At 44.1% G+C, this 18,399-nt stretch overlaps 1 protein-coding gene across 1 annotated transcript in view; it reads right to left on the bottom strand.

The window, feature by feature from the left end:
• SYCP2L (synaptonemal complex protein 2 like) overlaps positions 1–18,399 on the bottom strand; it is a 250,185-nt gene that overhangs the window by 31,516 nt on the left and 200,270 nt on the right. The window contains exons 22-23 of the mRNA XM_073676941.1: positions 5,852–5,895; positions 5,636–5,696 (exon numbers count right to left, since the gene is read on the bottom strand). Coding sequence (XP_073533042.1) covers positions 5,636–5,696; positions 5,852–5,895 — 105 coding nt within the window. The remainder of the gene's footprint in view (positions 1–5,635; positions 5,697–5,851; positions 5,896–18,399) is intronic.

Genomic DNA, 18,399 nt, shown 5'->3' with positions numbered 1-18,399 from the left:
AAGCTGCCTCAAGACCTTTGCAACCTAATTATACACTCAAGAGATTGGAGTAAACCATAATCACCAAAGAGAAGGATTGTTAGAAAGACAAAATATTTATTGATAATTAGAAAAACAGATACAGGTCAAAAAAAGAGGAGATACAAGGTACGGTAAGCAGACAAGCAAGACCAAGAAAATATATACCGATAATACACAGGCAGATACACATACTGATGACATTGACAGAATTTCTAAACTACTGAAGGTTGCAGTGAGCATGGTTGGGGCCATAATCTGGAAGTGCAAAGAAAGTCATTTCACCATAAACCGGCCATGACCAGGTGCTCCCCACAAGATTTCAGAGAGAGGGGTCAAAAGAATTATTAGAAGAGTTGTCCAAGAGCCAAGGACCACCTGTGGAGAGCTACAGAAAGACCTGGAATTAGTACGTACAATGGTTTCAAAGGAAACAATAAGTAATGTACTCAACCTCCATGGCCTATATGCACGCTCACCACGCAAGACTCCATTGCTGAATAAAAAACATGTTCAACCACATTTTAAGTTTTCTCAAAAACATTTAGACAAACCTGTGAAATACTGGGAGAATATAGTCTGGTCAGATTTTGATGAAAATTTAACTCTTTGGATGCCATAATACACAGAATGTTAAGACCCCATACCAACAGTGATGTTTGGAGGTGGGAGCATCATGGTGTGGGGCTGTTTTTCAGCATATGTCACTACCAAACTTGTAATTGAAGGAAGGATGAATACACAAATGTACCAATACATTCTTGATAAAAATCTGCTACCATCTATCATGATGATGAAGATGAAACGAGGGTGGACATTTCAGAAAGACAATGATCCCAAACACACAGCCTAGGAAATGCTCAGCTGGGTTAGGAGAAATAAAATAAATCTGCAAGAATGTCCCAGCCAATCACCTGACCTGAATCCAACAGAAAATTTATGGAAGGAACTAAAGCTCAAAGTACATAGAAGGAGCCCATGGAACTATCAAGATTTTAAGAGGGTTTTGTGTGGAGGAATGGGCCAAAATCACACCTGAGCAATGCGTGCGCCTAGTTTCTCCATACAGGAGGCATCTTGAAGCTGTCATCACCAACAAAGGCTTTTTTTTTTTTATAAAGTATTAAGTACAGTTCAGTAAGTGTGTTCAATACATTTTCCCTGTGTCATTTCTCATTATTACACGTTATTTATGGACATCTATGATTTGATTTATTTGCCTGTGTGGATTGGAGGAGTTGTTACCTACATCTGGTGAGTATTTCACATCAATAGCACCTTTAGATATACGTTTACTAAATTGGTGACGTGTTCAATACTTATTTCACCCGCTGTATGGGAAAATTTTGCATAACACAAGCACACCACTTAATTATCATATTTAGGTTAGAAGTAGTGATGGGCGAACCCCTGGACGTTCGGGTCCAGCCAAACAGCTATTAAAAGTTTGGGTACCAGAACAGTACCCGAACCCCATTCCTATAAATGGGGGACCAGAACATCACTGGTTTTTCACACCGTCATCTGCGTGACAGCGCGGGAAAAAGGGGTTTTGATTGGCGGTAACAGTTACCGACAGTCAGAGTGCTGCGGGATCATGCTGTCAGACCCTCAAAAAGCTTACCGCGGGTCACAGGCGCCGGCTAAATGAGACTACTCCTCCCATCAGCCGACTCCTGCTGTCACTGTTAACAGCGAGAGCAGGCGCCGCTGGAGGGAGAAGTAGTCTCATCAGCCGGCGCCTGTGCTCAAAGTAAAAAAAATATTAAATATGGAAATAAAACACACTATACTCAGCTATACCCAATTCCCGATGCCCATGTCAACTGTAAAAAAATAAATAAACCACCATATCTCTCACCTGTCTGCCATAATCCAGATCGTCCCACGGCAATCGGATCATTTGTAGAACACTCACATCGAGAGATGCGACTGTTCTACCCGGCGATACACTGACAGGAGCGTGATCACTCCCGGAGTGTATAGCGCTGAGCTGCTGCGAGAGAGGTCACATTAGTTCATCAGCTGTTGAACTCCTGTGACCTCACTTACGGCATCACTACAGCGGTGGTGCAGTAAGTGAGATCACCGGAGCTCATCAGCTGATTAACTCCTGTGACCTCTCTCACTGCAGATCAGCGCTATACACTGACACAGGAGCGATTACACTCCTGTGTCAGACTGTCGTTATGTAGAGCAGTCACATCAGTGACTCCTGATGGGACTGCTCTACAAATGATTCAATCGCCATGGCACACTCTGGATTATTTCATCACGTCGGAAAGGTGAGGGATATGGTTGTTTTTTCTTTTTTAAAAGTGACCATGGCTTCAAATGGATTCAACGTTAGGAGAGTATAAGGTTTCTTTCTTATTTTCGCTTTTTTAGAGGGGACAATGGTTTCAGGGGATTAGGCGTTCATTGAGTATACGGTGTTTTTTATCTTTAAAGAGATGATTAAAACCGTGTGGACTTATTTCAAATAAAGGATTTTTTCAGACCGTGTGTTTATTTGCAAACTTTTACTTTGGGGTTAGTAATGGGGGTGTCTTATAGACGCCCTTTATTACTAACCTGGGCTTCATGTCAGCTGCCAATACAAGGCTGACATGAACCCCAACCCTATTACCCCACTTGCCACCACATAAGGGCAAGTGGTAAGAGTGAGGCTAAGCTCCAGAATTGGCGCATCTTATTGATGCACCATTTCTAGGGCCGCTGAGGGCGGATATTATTAGCCTTGGTGGGGGCCCCTTCCCTGGCTATTAATATCAGCTCACAGCTGTCTGTTTAGCCTCGACTCATTAGATTTTATAGGGGGGTCCACGACAATTTTTTTTCTGGGGTCCCCCTGTAATCTAGCCAGTAAACGCTAAGTAAACAAATGGCTGTTATTAATAGCCAGGGAACATCTTTGGCTAATGGCCCCTTTGACTGGCTAGTAATTATCAGCCCCCAGTGGTCGGCTTTCCCTTTGCTGGTTATGAAAATTAAGCTGGAGCCCACGCCGATTTTTTCATTTATTTTTTACAATTTTATTAACAAGCACAGTATAATACACACCCCAAGATAACCTTAGTTCACAGCCTCCAGGTATTCCAGCAGTTGGAAACTCCAGTGAACCTTGAATGTCCCTCAGGCCGATTTCACATGCCCGGATATTTCCGGTACCGGAAAAAACAGTACCGGAGATATCCGTGTCAGTGTGTGGCATGTGTGTGCCACATCAGGATCACACGTACTAAAAGCTGCCCTCAACATTGTCCCTTGCCCGCGCTGTGATCAGCATGAGCAAGGGACAATGTTGGGAGTAGTAGTCTGGCTCCCGGTGTCTCCACATGTAAAAATAAGAATAAAATAATAAAATCCTCATACTCACCTGTCCGGAGATGTCCCCTGCTGTAATCCTCTGACTGCTGACTCAGAGGAGCCGGCCCTGGACCTGCGCTGAGCTCAGGAGTGGTGTCCTGTCACTCCGTGAGCTCCACTCAGTTCAGGGCCCCGCTCGCTGGAGCGGCTCACTCTCCCTGGCTAAGGGAAGTAAAAGGATTTTATTATTTTATTCTTCTTGCCGGACTGTTGAATGCTGGGTCCTGAGTGCAGCTCACATCATTGTCTCCTGGTCTCCCTGAGATCAGCGCGACCAGACAAAAATGATAGGAGTAGTCACACCCACAGTGTACATTAGGTGTAAACTATAGAATAAAAAAACAAGCGTGGGCTCCCGCATAATTTTCATAACCAGCAGAAGGAGAGTCGACTACTAGGGGCTGATATTCCTAGTCAGGTAAAGGGGCCATTAGCGGCTCACTGCGGTTTGATTAGCCTTAACTGGCTAGATTACAGGGTGACCCCAGAAGAAAAAATTATGTATGGTCCCCCTATAAATTCTAATGAGCAAAGGCTAAACATTCAGCTGTGAGCTGATATTAATAGCCAGGGAATGGTCCTTGAATGCTGGCCCCCCTCCGAGGCGAATATCAGCTCTCAGTGGCCCCAGAAATGGTGCATCAATAACATGCGCCAATTCGGGAGCTTAGCCTCACTCTTCCCACTTGCCCTTATGCGGTGGCAAGTGGGGTAATAGGGTTGGGGTTCATGTCAGCCTTGTATTGGCAGCGGACATGAAGCCCAGGTTAGTAATGGAGGGCATCTACAAGACACCTGAAAGCTTGCAAATAAACACACAACCTGGAAAAAAATATTTATTTGAAATAAAAGTCCACACAGTTTTAATCATTTATTTAAAAAAAAAAAAACACAGTACACTCACCTAATGCCTAATCCCCTGAAGCCATTGTCCCTTGTAAAAAACAAAACAGAAAATAAAAAAGCAACCTTATACTCACCTGACACCTAATCCATTTGAAGTCATGGTCACCTGTAAAAAAAAACAAACAACCATACCCCTCAGCTGTCCGACGTCATGAAATAATCCAGTGTCCCACGGCAATTGGATCATTTGTACAGCTCTACATGACAGCAGGTTAACACAGGAGTGTAATTGCTCCTGTGTCAGTGTATAGCGCCGAGCTGCAGTGAGAGGTCACAGGAGTTAATCAGCTGATGCACTCATGTGATCTCTCTCAAGGCAGCTCAGCGCTATACACTGTGGGATTGATCACGCTCCTGACAGTGTATCGCCGGCTTCTGGGTAGAACAGTGCGGACAGGTGAGGAATCTGGTGGTTTATTATTTTTGATTTTTTTACAGGTGACATGGGCATCAGGTATTAGGTGTAGGGGAGTATGTTTATTTTTAAACCAATATTTATTGATTAAAAATTTTTTTCTTACTTTGAGTACAGGCACCGGCTGATGAGAGACTACTTCTCCCATCAGCGGTGCCTGCTCTTGCTGTTAACAGCGACAGCAGGCCTCGGCTGATTGGGGGTAGCAGTCTCGTTAGCCGACGCCTGTGACCCACGGTAAGCTTTTTACCGTGGGTCACAATCACAGCTGCGGGCTGTAACTATGTTACCGCCGATCAGAGCCCCTGTTTCCCCCGCTGTCACGCAGATAACAGCACGGGAAAAGCCCTAACCAGATCAGTAACACGGTCTTCCTGAGGAAGTCAGTGGTCAGGGTCCATGCCCGAACACTACGGTACGGACCCCAAACTTTACTGTTCGGGTTCGCCCATCTCTAGTCAGAAAATCACACAACGTCAAATCCATGATAAAGATCCCCCCACAGTGAAATGATATTAACTAATAATGGGGTCCAGTGGGGTTCCATCATTTTGAAGGGAGGAATTCTTCCTGTGAAATCTTAAGGCCCCAGACTTGGATGACCGTGTGAGCAGTCATTTTGTTAACATTTCTAACTGATCCCCTTCTTTGGCTGTACTAGGTAGGAACTTCTTGTCATTAGGTGGTAATAGGTTTGAAAAGGTAGAGAAACAGCAATAAAATGAGGTTAAATGGAGACAAATGAACCTTTTTACTGTCTGATTGATCATTGCCATGTGAGCCTACCTCAACTGTTGACAAGGCAAAAATGAAAGCATAAGGTAAAGAGCAATTTGGCCTGTTACAATGATATCCATGGGTAAAAAGAATAAAGTACGGCATACTAACAGAGGCTTTTTCCATTAAAAAAAAAATAACATACTATACCATTTTGGCTTTGGTTTTCTGGCTAGATCGTGTTCGTGGCAGGTTAGAGGTAATAGTCTTCCTATATTTTTTTAATAAAAGAAACATTCAGAATCAATAACCTTAATGTTCTGTGAATAATGAAAGTTTACAAATGTGCATTCTAAAACACTTCACAACAAGCCATAGCATTTTCTTATTAAAAAAAAACAACAAAAACAAACACAGAAACCGCACCTGCTGGATGGAGGACTTATTGCGTTGATTGTTACAGCAGACATCTGAAACAAAAGCATATACCTTTAATTTCTGTGTCCAGCCCCTTCCCCGCCAACCCATAAAAAAGGGCACTGCAAGGGTACCAGTCAGCAAGTGTTTAGACCCTTAACCATTTCATAACCGGGCGATTTAACGTTTTGTTTTTTTTCATTTTTTGTTTTTCCCTCCCCGTCATCCAAGAGCGTTAACATTATTTTTCAGTCCACAAAGCAGTATGAGGGCTTGTTTCTTGCTGGACAAGTTGGACAAACAATATGGTAAAACTGACCAGGCAATATGATTCTCCAGGTCACTACGACGAGTATGCAGATACCAAACATGCATAGGTCTTCAAGTGGTGAAAAAAATATAGTAATTTGCATGAAAAAAAATATTGTTGCTTTTGTCACTGTCTTCTGAGTCCCGTAACGCATTCAATTTTCGGGATCTGGGGCTGGGTGTGGGCTTATTTTTTGCGTCCTGAGCTGACACTTTTATTGATACCATTTTGGGGTAGATACCATGTTTTCATCACCTCTTATTGCATTTTATGGCAATGTTGCAATGCAGAGGCCAAAAAAATGTAATTCTGGTGTTTTGATTTTTTTCTCATTAGGACATTTACAGATCAAATTAATCACCTAATATTTTGATAGAGTGGACTTTTATGAATGTAGCAATACAAAATATGTGCATTTTTTTTATTCTTTCATATTAATGGGGAAAAGGGGAGTGATTTGAACTTAAAGTATTTTTTTACTTTTTACAGTATTTAATAGTCCCCTTAGGGGATCTGAAGCTGCAATTGTCTGATCGCTTGCGCTATACATAGCAGTGACTCAGCACTGCTCTGTATAGTGAAAATCCCGATCTATGAAAGCTGATGAGCGCATGGAATGACAAGCCCCCCCCACTGGCACATGTTAAATGCTGCTGTCAGAGATTGACAGAGGCATTTAAAAAGGTTAACAGCGGCAGCTGTTAAAGGCACATGGAAAGGCAGGAGGGGAGAGAGTCAGGGAGCGGCAATGCCGGATCCAAACGGGATGAAAATAATCTACTGGAGGGTGCCGATCCCGCTGGTGAGCACAGCCGCATGCAGAGGGAGAAAAAGGAGGAAATCGGCACTCCAACAGGTAAAATGCAAAAAAAATTTTTTAGTTCATTTAAAAAGGGGAGGGAAAAAATAGATAAAACCGTTCTAACGCGTTTCTGGCGCCATACTTGCGCTCTTAGTCGTAGCAAATAGGGAAGGAAAATGGAGTTGGATATATACAGCAAACAATGAGATCATGTGATACAAAAGGGAAAATACCATTAGATATGCAAACAGGTGTGCAAATTGGCCAACAATTCATGATGGATTCAATATTGCTTAAGCCCATACAAAAATAGATACCGGTATGTAAAGGCAAAGCCATAATGAATCCAATACAAAGCAAGAATATAATAAGGTAAATATTAATTCATCAAAAATCAACAACATGCGATGAGCAAATATTTGGGGCATAAATATAAACAACAAATTAACAAGCGAATAAAATGTGCAGAGCAATAAATATAAAGCAAGAATATGCACAATATCAGATGATATTCAGTATGAGAATAGCAAGATAGACAAATATGAAATCCATCATCATAAACAGTAGAATACAACGGGCTGATAAGAAATCCATCAATGAACATGAGACAAATCATTACAAAAAAATATAAGTCTATGGGAAACGGGATGAAAACGTGGAGTCAAAAACTTCACTAATCACCATGTCATACCAGATTTTGGAAAATGTAAGCAATGAAATAACATGGTAAGAGGGACCTCAAATATAAACGCAGTGTTATATGCGCAAAATCAAGTATAAAAAACATGATATGGAACAGATATGAATGGCCTAAGTATAGATGGTATAGTAAAATAGACATATATAAATTCCATTAATAAATGTAAAACCAATTGTTACGAAAATTCATGCCTTCAGGATACTTAATATTAAGACGCAAGATCCAGAAAGCTTCACGCAAATTAAGCCATTTCTCTCTATTGCCCTCCCGTACCGGATAATGTACTTTTTCAAGACCAATAAAAGAAAAATATGTAAGATCATTTTTATGTATGGACACAACATGTTTAGATGCCCCAGAATATGTGCTGTTAGAACTATTAATGTTTGAAATATGCTTCACTATTCTTTTCTTACAGGGAAAATACACTGCTCAAAAAAATAAAGAGAACACTCAAATAACACATCCTAGATCTGAATGAATGAAATATTCTCATTGAATACTTTGTTCTGTACAAAGTATGACCTCCCTACAATGCCTGGGCATGCTCTTGATGAGGTTGCGGATGGTCTCCTGTGGGATATCCTCCCAGATCTGGACTAAAGCATCCGCCAACTCCTGGACAGTCTGTGGTGCAACGTGACATTGGTGGATGGAGCGAGACATGATGTCCCAGATGTGCTCAATTGGATCCAGGTCTGGGGAACGGGCGGGCCAGTCCATAGCTTCAATGCCTTCATCTTGCAGGAACTGCTGACACTCCAGCCACATGAGGTCTGGCATTGTCCTGCATTAGGAGGAACCCAGGGCCAACCTCACCAGCATATGGTCTCACAAGGGGTCTGAGGATCTCATCTCGGTACCTAATGGCAGTCACACTACCTCTGGCGAGCACATGGAGGGCGGTGCGGCCCTCCAAAGAAATGCCACCCCTCACCATTACTGACCCACTGCCAAACCGGTCATGCTGAAGGATGTTGCAGGCAGCAGATCACTCTCCACGGTGTCTCCAGACTCTGTCACATGTGCTCAGTGTGAACCTGCTTTCACCTGTGAAGAGCACAGGGCACCAGTGGCGACTTTGCCAATCCTGGTGTTCTGTGGCAAATGCCAAGCGTCCTGCACAGTGTTGGGCTGTGAGCACAACCCCCATCTGTGGACGTCGGGCCCTCATACCACCCTCATGGAGTCGGTTTCTAACAGTTTGTGCAGACACATGCACATTTGTGGCCTGCTGGAGGTCATTTTGCAGGGCTCTGGCAGTGCTCCTCCTGTTCCTCCTTGCACAAAGGAGGAGGTCCGGCTGCTGGGTTGTTGCCCTCCTACGGCACCCTTCATGTCTCCTGCTGTACTGGTCTGTCTCCTGGTAGCGCCTCCAGCCTCTGGACACTAAGCTGACAGACAAAGCAAACCTTCTTGCCACAGCTCGCATTGATGTGCCATCCTGGATGAGGAGCACTACCTGAGCAACTTCTGTGGGTTGTAGAGTCCGTCTCATGCTACCACGAGTGTGAAAGCACAACCAACATTCAAAAGTGACCAAAACATCAGCCAGAAAGCATTGGTACGGAGATGTGGTCTGTGGTCCCCACCTGCAGAACCACTCCTTTATTGAGTGTGTCTTGATAATTGCCAATAATTTCCATCTATAGTCTATTCCATTTGCACAACAGCATGTGAAATTGATTGTCAATCAGTGTTGCTTCCTAAGTGGACAGTTTGATTTCACAGAAGTTTGATTTACTTGGAGTTATATTCTGTTGTTTAAGTGTTCCCTTTATTTTTTGAGCAGTGTATTTATTTTTGTACCGTGTTAGCCAGTACATAGAAAAATATTTAGATTTGAGAGTCCTCAGTGGTTGATAGTATATCATGAAATCTGAACAGTCACATATTTATACACAATAGGACGCAGAAATATGAGACAAGCGACGTGAAGCAGAACTTTGAAAAGAGGGATAAACCGTTATGGCTGTAAACATTGGAGCAGTTCATAGATAAAGAACTAGTTACCATCTAGCAGTTAGCCATTAAAAGGCATCAACCACTGAGGTCAGAAAAATCTAAATATTTTTTCTTGGTATTAAAAGGTAATTTAAAATCTTAGAGAGACAGAAGAGTCTGGAATATAAACTTATTACATTCTTTGATACACTCAATGCTGGAATGAAAGTGTCGCATGGATTTATGTCATTCTACATCAACTAAGGAATGTGCATTTCAGATCTAAGGGGTCATCAGAAAACTCGACCAGACTTCAGTCACAGAACAATATAACTTTCACACTCCTAATCTATGAACTGCTCCAATATTTACGGCCATTACTGTTTATCTCCCTCCTATTTTCAAAGTTCTGCTTCACGTCACTTGTCTCATCTACTGCATTATTTCTGTGTCCTATTGTGTATAAATACGTGACTTTTCAGATTTCATGTTATCCTATGCCTGATGAAGAGCAGGGCTGGGGAGTCTGAGTTAATTTTGGTGGAGTCTGTATAAAATGGACCGACTCCAACTCCTAAAATATATAATAAATAGGGTACAGTAGTTCAATGCAGTTTGTGGGGAATATTTTTTTCATAAGAATTTGAGAAAGTTATGAATGCCTGTCCTATTCCTAATCTAAGGGTCTAGACTTTTAGCTGAGATTAATCTGTGCTACAGTAAATTTATCACTTAAACATGAGCCATGTATGAGGGAGTCCGTGTCAAGGAAATTGAGGAGAGTGAGTCTGAGGTTTGGCTTACCAACTCCACAGCCCTGATGAAGAGACCTGAGTGGTCTCGAAAGCTTGCAACTTACCACCATCTTTGCAGTTAGCCATTAAAAAGGTATCAGCCACTGAGGACTCTCAAATGTAAATATTTTTCTATTGTTTCCTTTAATTTTCGGGTAGTACAAACAATGTAGCGAATATGACAATTTACAGTAGATACAATACACTATGAATTTTGTGTCACAATTAATGAAATCAGTGATGTTGTGTTGTACATCGGGTGTGATGATAAAAGTGAGTTCTATCATGAGCCAGTTACTAGTATTAACTGGTTGTCTTAACCAGGGTTGTGGAGTCAGAGTCGTGGAGTCAGTGTCGGTATAAATTTTACGACTCAGACTCCTAAAATATATAATAAATTGGGGACAGTAGGTCAATGCAGTTTGTGGGGAATATTTTTTCATAAGAATTTAGGAAAGTTATGAAATGACCTATAAATGTCTGTTCTATCCCTGATCTGAGGGTCTAGACTTTTAGCTGAGATGAATCGGTGTTGCAGTTTATGTACATGATAAATAGTGAAGCTCCTCCTCTACAGATAAGGGGGGAAAAAAAAAAAAAAACACACAGGGAAGTAATGCCTGCACTCATCTCAGAACTTCTGGAGTGAACAGGAAGGCAGCATTAAGGCAAGTACTTTTTAAAGCATATCTAAACTTTCAATAAACTGTACATAAATCAATAGTCCAGTATATGTTGTCTCGGTATACTTCATGTTTTAGTTTGTTTTTCCTCTTAGCTCATAAATATATTTTATGTTATATCTAAACGGCTTGATTATTGTATCATAATAATGATTAAAAGCCTGAGGTTACCATTTTACTACAGTAAATGTATCACAAAATTAAACATGAGCCATGTATGAGGGAGTCCGAGTCGGAGTTGCGGAGTCGGAGTCATGGAAATTGAGGAGTCAGAGTCGGAGGCTTGGCTTACCGACTCCACAGCCCTGGTCTTAGGCTAGGGGAAAGAATATTTCCCAGCGTTAATCCTCTTTTGGGAACACATCTACAACCTTTAGAAATGACCTGGAGAAGACTATCATCTTGACTGATGACCGGTAAATATTTTAAAACTATATATCCCTGATGTCCTTGAATTGCGGGCTAAATGCTATAGTATAAGTAAGGAAGGAATCACTATCCGTGTTGGAAACGTTTTTGGCTCAAAGTGATCTGGGTTTGTTAGAGACTGTGTTGAAGGCACATTTTACAAGGGAGGCACCAAATACCGGTTTGAAAACAAACATCCCAAATCCGTTTAATTTTCTTCATCGAATTACACTTCAGACCCGGATACTGATGCATCTTTTTCTGGATCTAATCAGACGTGATTTTTCTCATAGATCAAAATACAGAAACGGAGGAGGGGGGGGGGGGGGGCAGGAGAAAGAGAACGCGGACTGGAGACGTTATCCAACAAGAAACACACTATTATTAAATTCTGATACATCTAGTGTACTTCTACTTACTCTTACTATTTTCTCCCAAACTCAAACTTCTCAACTTCTCTTCTTCTGCTTCTCAACTTCAGATCTATCCTACTCAAACATAAAACAAGCCAGCCACTCTCCTTCTCCCACCTGCTCTCCCTCTTTCTGCTTCTTCTCACTGCTGGTGATATATCTCCCAATCCTGGACCCCTACAGCTTACACCCTCCACTAACTCCCCCTCCTATCGCTCCCAACCAAATACAAACTCCCAAGTTAAACCTGTGCCCTTGACGCCCCCCCCCCACCCCACTGCTCCCTCTCTCAGGGGCACTCTGGAACGCCCACTCTGTCTGCAATAAGCTACATGTTATTCACGACCTTTATACCTCTCGTAATCTCTCTTTCCTGGGCATCACCGAAACATGGCTGACACCCTCAGATACTTCCTCCCCAGCTGCATTGTGTTACGGTGGCTTTCACTTCACCCACACTCCTCGCCCTGGTAACCGAGATGGTGGAGTGGGTCTTCTCCTTTCTACCAATTGCACCTTCAACCCTATCCCATCTATATCCTCCCTTCTTTTGAAGTCCACTCTTTCCGTATCTACTCTCCCTCAACCTCCAAGTGGCTGTCACATACCAACCTCCGGACCCAGTCACTGCCTTTACTGACCAATTCTTCACCTGGCTTCTTTACTTTCCCTCTGCTGACATTCCCACCATCATCATGGGTGATTTCAACATCCCCACTGGCATTCGCCAGTCAGCTGCATCCAAACTCCTGTCACTTAGGCTATGTGCCCACGTTGCGGACCTGAAGCATATTTTTTACGCTTCTCCCTGGCGGGAAAATCGCATGCGGATATTACATGCGGTTTTCCCGCCAGGTAGAAGCGTTTGTGAGGCGTCTTTGCATGCATTTCCGCATGCGGGTTATCAAGCACTTCTCCAAGCATCACTTGGAAAAGTGCTTGACAACTTGTTCAGAATGGTAAAAAATAAAAAAATAAACTTTATACTCACCTTCTGATTAGTGTTGAGCGATACCTTCCGATATCAGGAAATATCGTATCGGATTGGATCGGGCCGATACCCAAAAAGTATCGGATATCGCCGATTCCGATACCGGAAACCAATGCAAGTCAATGGGACACAAATATCGGAATGAAAATAAACCCTTTCTTTCCTTGTAGGTTAATTCTACATGAAGTAAAACAACTAAGAATAATGTAGAATGACATGAAAAGCCGGCAATTCATCAGCGGCATACACTGGTACCCGACAATTTACAACAGAAAGAATAGAGCTTCACACATAGATTAGATAGATAGAAACATGTCAGTCACATATATATGAAGTACAGTGACAGTGTTGGTTACTGTACTTGTCATTTAGTGTAAAGGATTTATTTAAAAAAATAATAGTGTTTTCATGCACAGTCTCTTTAAAAAAGCCGGCCGGCAATTCAGCAGCGGTACACGACAATTTAGAATAGAAAGAATAGAGAATCATACATAGATTAGATAGATAGAAACATGTCAGTCAGATATATATGAAGTACAGTGACAGTGTTGCTTACTGTACTTGTCATTTAGTGTTAAAATAAAGGATTTATTTAAAAAAAAATTGGCGTGGGGTTCCCCTTAATTTTAGGCTCTAGCGGAGGTTAAGCAGACAGCTGGGGCAAATGTTTGAAGCCTGGGAAGGGGGTAATACCCACGGAGCTTCCCAGGCTACTAATATCAGCCCCCAGCTGAATACCTAGCCTTTACTAGCTATTAAAATGGGGGAACCCCCCCCAAAAAATGACGTGGGGTCCCCCCTAATTTAATAGCTAGCAAAGGCTAGGCAGACAGCTGGGGGCTGATATTAATAGCCCAGGAAGGGAGCCATGAATATTGGCCCCTTCCCAGGCTAGAAACACCAGCCGTCAGCCGCCCCAGAAATGGCGCATCCATAGGATGCGCCAATTCTGGCACTTAACCTCGCTCTTCCACGCTCCCCTGGTGCGGTGGCAGGGGGTAATAGGGTTGGGGTTGATGTCAGCTTATAATGCCAGCTGACATCAAGCCCAGGTTAGTAATGGAGAGGCGTCTATAAGACACCCCCATTACTAACCCCATAGTCAAAGTTAAAAGAAAACACAAACACCCAGAATAAAGTCCTTTAATTGAAATAAAGACACAATTCTTTATTGTTCTAAATTAAACCATACTTACCATCACGCCCATTCCAGCTGAAGCCAACGATCTCCTGCAATAAAAGTAAAATAATAAAGCAACCTCATCCTTACCTTTCCATGGTTCCCACGACAGCTTCAGCTCTGCTACATCGAGATGACCGGCTGGACCGCAGCAGAACGCTGCCATCCAGCCTGTCATCCCGCAGACACTGAGAAGCGCAGGCATGCTTGCGCTCCTCAGTGTCTCTCTGTGACGTCATCCAGATGAGCCGAGTTCATGTCCAATGAACTCAGCTCACCTCATGCACGTCACTGACAGCGTGGGAAAATTCTCACGCTGAAGTGCCGAGTGCAGGAGAATTTTCCCACGCTGTCAGTGACGTACATGAGGTGAGCTGAGTTCATTGGACATGACCTCGGCTCATCTGGATGCCGTCACAGCCAGACACTGAGGAGTGGAAGTATGCCTGCGCTTCTCAGTGTCTGCGGGATGACAGGATGGATGGCAGCGTTCTGCTGCGGTCCAGCCTGTCATCTCGATGTAGCAGAGCTGAAGCTGTCGTGGGAGCCATGGAAAGGTAAGGATGATGTTGCTTTATTATTTTACTTTTATTGCAGGAGATCGTTGGCTTCAGCTGGAATGGGCGTGATGGTAAGTATGGTTTAATTTAGAACAATAAAGAATTGTGTGTTTATTTCAATTAAAGGACTTTTTTCTGGGTGTTGTGTTTTTTTAAATACTTTACTAGAAATTCATGGTGGTCATGTCCAATATTGGCGTGACCCCATGAATTTCGGGCTTAGGGCCAGCTGATAATGCCAAGCTGGCCTTAACCCCTTTATTACCCAGTGAGCCACCGCACCAGGGCCCTGGATGAGTTGGGTACAGCGCCAGAAGATGGCGCTTCTATGAACGCGCCATTTTCTGGGGCGGCTGCGGACTGCAATTTGCAGCGGGGGTGGCCCAGAAAGCTTGGGCCTCCCTGCGCTGCGGATTCCAGCCCCCAGCTGCCTAGTTGTATCTGGCTGGGCACAAAAATAGGGCGAAGCCCCACACATTTTTTTTTTAAATTTAATGAAATTCATGGAATAATTAAGAAAAAAAGGGCTTCCCTATATTGTTGTGTCCAACCAGGTATAAATAGGCAGCTGGTGGTTGGGGGCAGCCCATTCCTGCCTGCTGTACCTGGCTGGACACAAATATAGGGCGAAGCCCCACGTCAATTTTTTTTAATTATTTCATGAAATAATTTTTTTAAAAAAGGGCTTCCCTATATTGTTGTGTCCGGCCAGGTACAAATAGGCAGCTGGTGGTTGGGGGCAGCCTGTTCCTGCCTGCTGTACCTGGCTGGACACAAATATAGGGCGAAGCCCCACGTCAATTTTTTTTAAAATAAATCCTTTATTTTAACACTAAATGACATTTGAGGAGTTAATAAAGATGCAGTCCCTAAATTATTATTTATTTTTTAATTAATTTTTCCCAAAACTTTTGACGTGGGCTTCGCCATATTTTTGTATGCCAGCCAGGTACAGCATCCAGCTTCTATGAACGCGTCATTTTCCGGGGTGGCCGCGGACTGCAATTTTCAGCGGGGGGGGGGGGGCAGAAAGCTTGGGCCTCCCTGCGCTGCAGATTCCATCCCCCAGCTGCCTAGTTGTACCTGGCTGGACACAAAAATAGGGAGAAGCTTCACGTATTTTTTTTTTTTTTAATTATTTCATGAAATTCATGAAATAATTAAGAAAAAAAGGGCTTCCCTATATTGTTGTGTCCAACCAGGTACAAATAGGCAGCTGGTGGTTGGGGGCAGCCCGTTCCTGCCTGCTGTACCTGGCTGGACCCAAATATAGTGCAAAGCCCCACGTCAATTTTTTTTAAATCATTTCAGGAAATTCATGAAATAATTAAAAAAAATTGACGTGGGGCTTCGCACTATATTTGTGTCCAGTCAGGTACAGCAGGCAGGAACGGGCTGCCCCCAACCACCAGCTGCCTATTTGTACCTAGCCGGACACAACAATATAGGGAAGCCCTTTTTTTCTTAATTATTCCATGAATTTCATGAATTTAAAAAAAAAAAACGTGGAGCTTCGCCCTATTTTTGTGTCCAGCCAGGTACAACTAGGCAGCTGGGGGCTGGAATCCGCAGCGCAGGGAGGCCCAAGCTTTCTGGGCCCCACCCGCTGCAAATTGCAGTCCGCAGCCGCCCCGGAAAATGGCGCGTTCATAGAAGCGCCATCTTCTGGCGCTGTACCCAACTCATCCAGGGCCCTGGTGCGGTGGCTCACTGGGTAATAAAGGGGTTAAGGCCAGCTATTTTAACAGCTAGCAAAGGCTAGGCAGACAGCTGGGGGCTGATATTAATAGCCCAGGAAGGGTGCCATGAATATTGGCCCCCTCCCAGGCTAGAAACACCAGTCGTCAGCCGCCCCAGAAATGGCGCATCCATAGGATGCGCCAACTCTGGCACTTAGCCTCGCTCTTCCACGCTGCCCTGGTGCGGTGGCAGGGGGTAATAGTGGTGGGGTTCATGTCAGCGCCAGCTGCCATGAAGCCCAGGTTAGTAATGATGGGCGTCTATAAGACACCCCCATTACTAACCTACAAAGTGTTAAAAAGAAAAAACACACTACACCCAGAAAAAAATAATTTATTTGAAATAAAACACACAATTTTATTTAATTCTTAGTTTACTAAAAATAATAGTTACCTGTCCACGTTCCTGCGCTGATCTCCCATGCACAGCTGTCACATCTGGAGATGGTGACAGCTGTGCATGGCTGCTGTAAGCTCACGCTGCCGGGAACACGTCCGCTCCCGGCAGCGGGAGCCACTGACTGAGGTCACCGGAGTGCATTCAGGCAGCGCAGCTCCGGAGACCTCCTTTACGGCACTGCTGTACCGTGGGAATTTCTCACGATACAGCAGGGCCGTAAAGGAGCTAACCGGAGCAGCGCTGCCTGAACTCCGGTGAACCCTTACGGCCCCGTCATTCTAGCGGCGGCAGCGGTTCAGAGCGGTCACATTCTATGTGGCTGCTCTGAACTGGAGATCTTTGTGGGACACTCGTGGACTGCTACGGAGGGGTAAGGATAAGGTTGTGGTTTATTATTTTATATTTTATTACAGGAGATCGATGGCTTCGGGGAATTAGGTGTCTAGGTGAGTATAGGTGTAGTTTTTTATTTTTTACTTTATTTTAGGTGGCGATCGGCGGGGACAGGTAATGTATGAACTAATTTCTTTTAGGTAACCACTGGCCACCAATGACATGTATTTAACATTTATTGGGGACACAGTAGGGCAATTTAAATAGCAGGATCAGTCTGATGGGAACTACTGCTCCCATCGAGCTGATCCTGCTGGCAGGAGTGGACGGGGGACAGACATAGGCCGATGGGAGTAGTAGTGTCACATCGGCCTATGTCTGCCTGCACGCACACACACCGCACACATCGCACAGACACCGCGCACACCCGCACAAACATCGCGCACACACCCCGCACACACACTAATCATGACGGGCTGATGGTCTGGGAGGTGAGGCTGACCTGTGCGGCCGTGGGAAAGTTCATGTGAGTTCATGCAGTCAAGCATGAACTCACATGAACCCTCTGAGGGCAACGCGGCGACTTCAAATGAACAGCTGATCGACATCACCTGATACCTCAGCTGTTCATTTGAAATAACCGGCGGGAAAGCGCAGCACAGAACGGGAAAACCGGCGGTGAAGTCTTTTCACTGCCGGCTTCCCCGCCCGGGTCCTTCACTCCCCGCTCCTTGAAGCTGCGCTCCCCGCCCGGTCCTAACTTACGATCGGGATGGGAGGTGGCGAGGGGAGCGGAGGATCGGGGTGGGAGGCTGCGGGGAAGCAGTATGGGGCTGTGTGATTGTTTAAAAGCCGGCGGCTTTATACCGCCCGCCGGCTTTTAAACAATCAGGAGAATTCTCCCCCGCTGGGATGGCATTCTGATGACAGGCTGGATCGCGCTGCCATCCAACTTGTCATCCTTCACAGACACTGCAGAGCGCAGGCATTATGGGAACTTCCGATTCCGGTATCCGATATTGTAAAAGTATCGGAATTAAGTATCGGAATTCCGATACCGCGAATATCGGCCGATACCCGATATTACAGTATCGGAATGCTCAACACTACTTCTGATGCATTCTCTGCCCCGTCCGGAGGCTTGAGCGGCTCACGCTGTTGTGTGCAGGACCTGCGGTGACGTCATTGAGTCATGTGGTGGGTCACATGACTCAATGACGTGGCAGGTCCTTCAGACAACAGCGCGACGGCGGGAAAACATCAGAAGATAAGTATAAACTTTATTTTATTCTTTTTTTTA

Source organism: Phyllobates terribilis, unplaced genomic scaffold, assembly GCF_046119375.1.
Source record: "Phyllobates terribilis strain yellow unplaced genomic scaffold, ASM4611937v1 Scaffold_4__5_contigs__length_816908805, whole genome shotgun sequence".
Classification (NCBI taxonomy): Eukaryota; Metazoa; Chordata; class Amphibia; order Anura; family Dendrobatidae; genus Phyllobates; species Phyllobates terribilis.
Note: the sequence above shows the minus strand (reverse complement) of the source record. Positions and strands in the feature narration are given on the sequence as shown.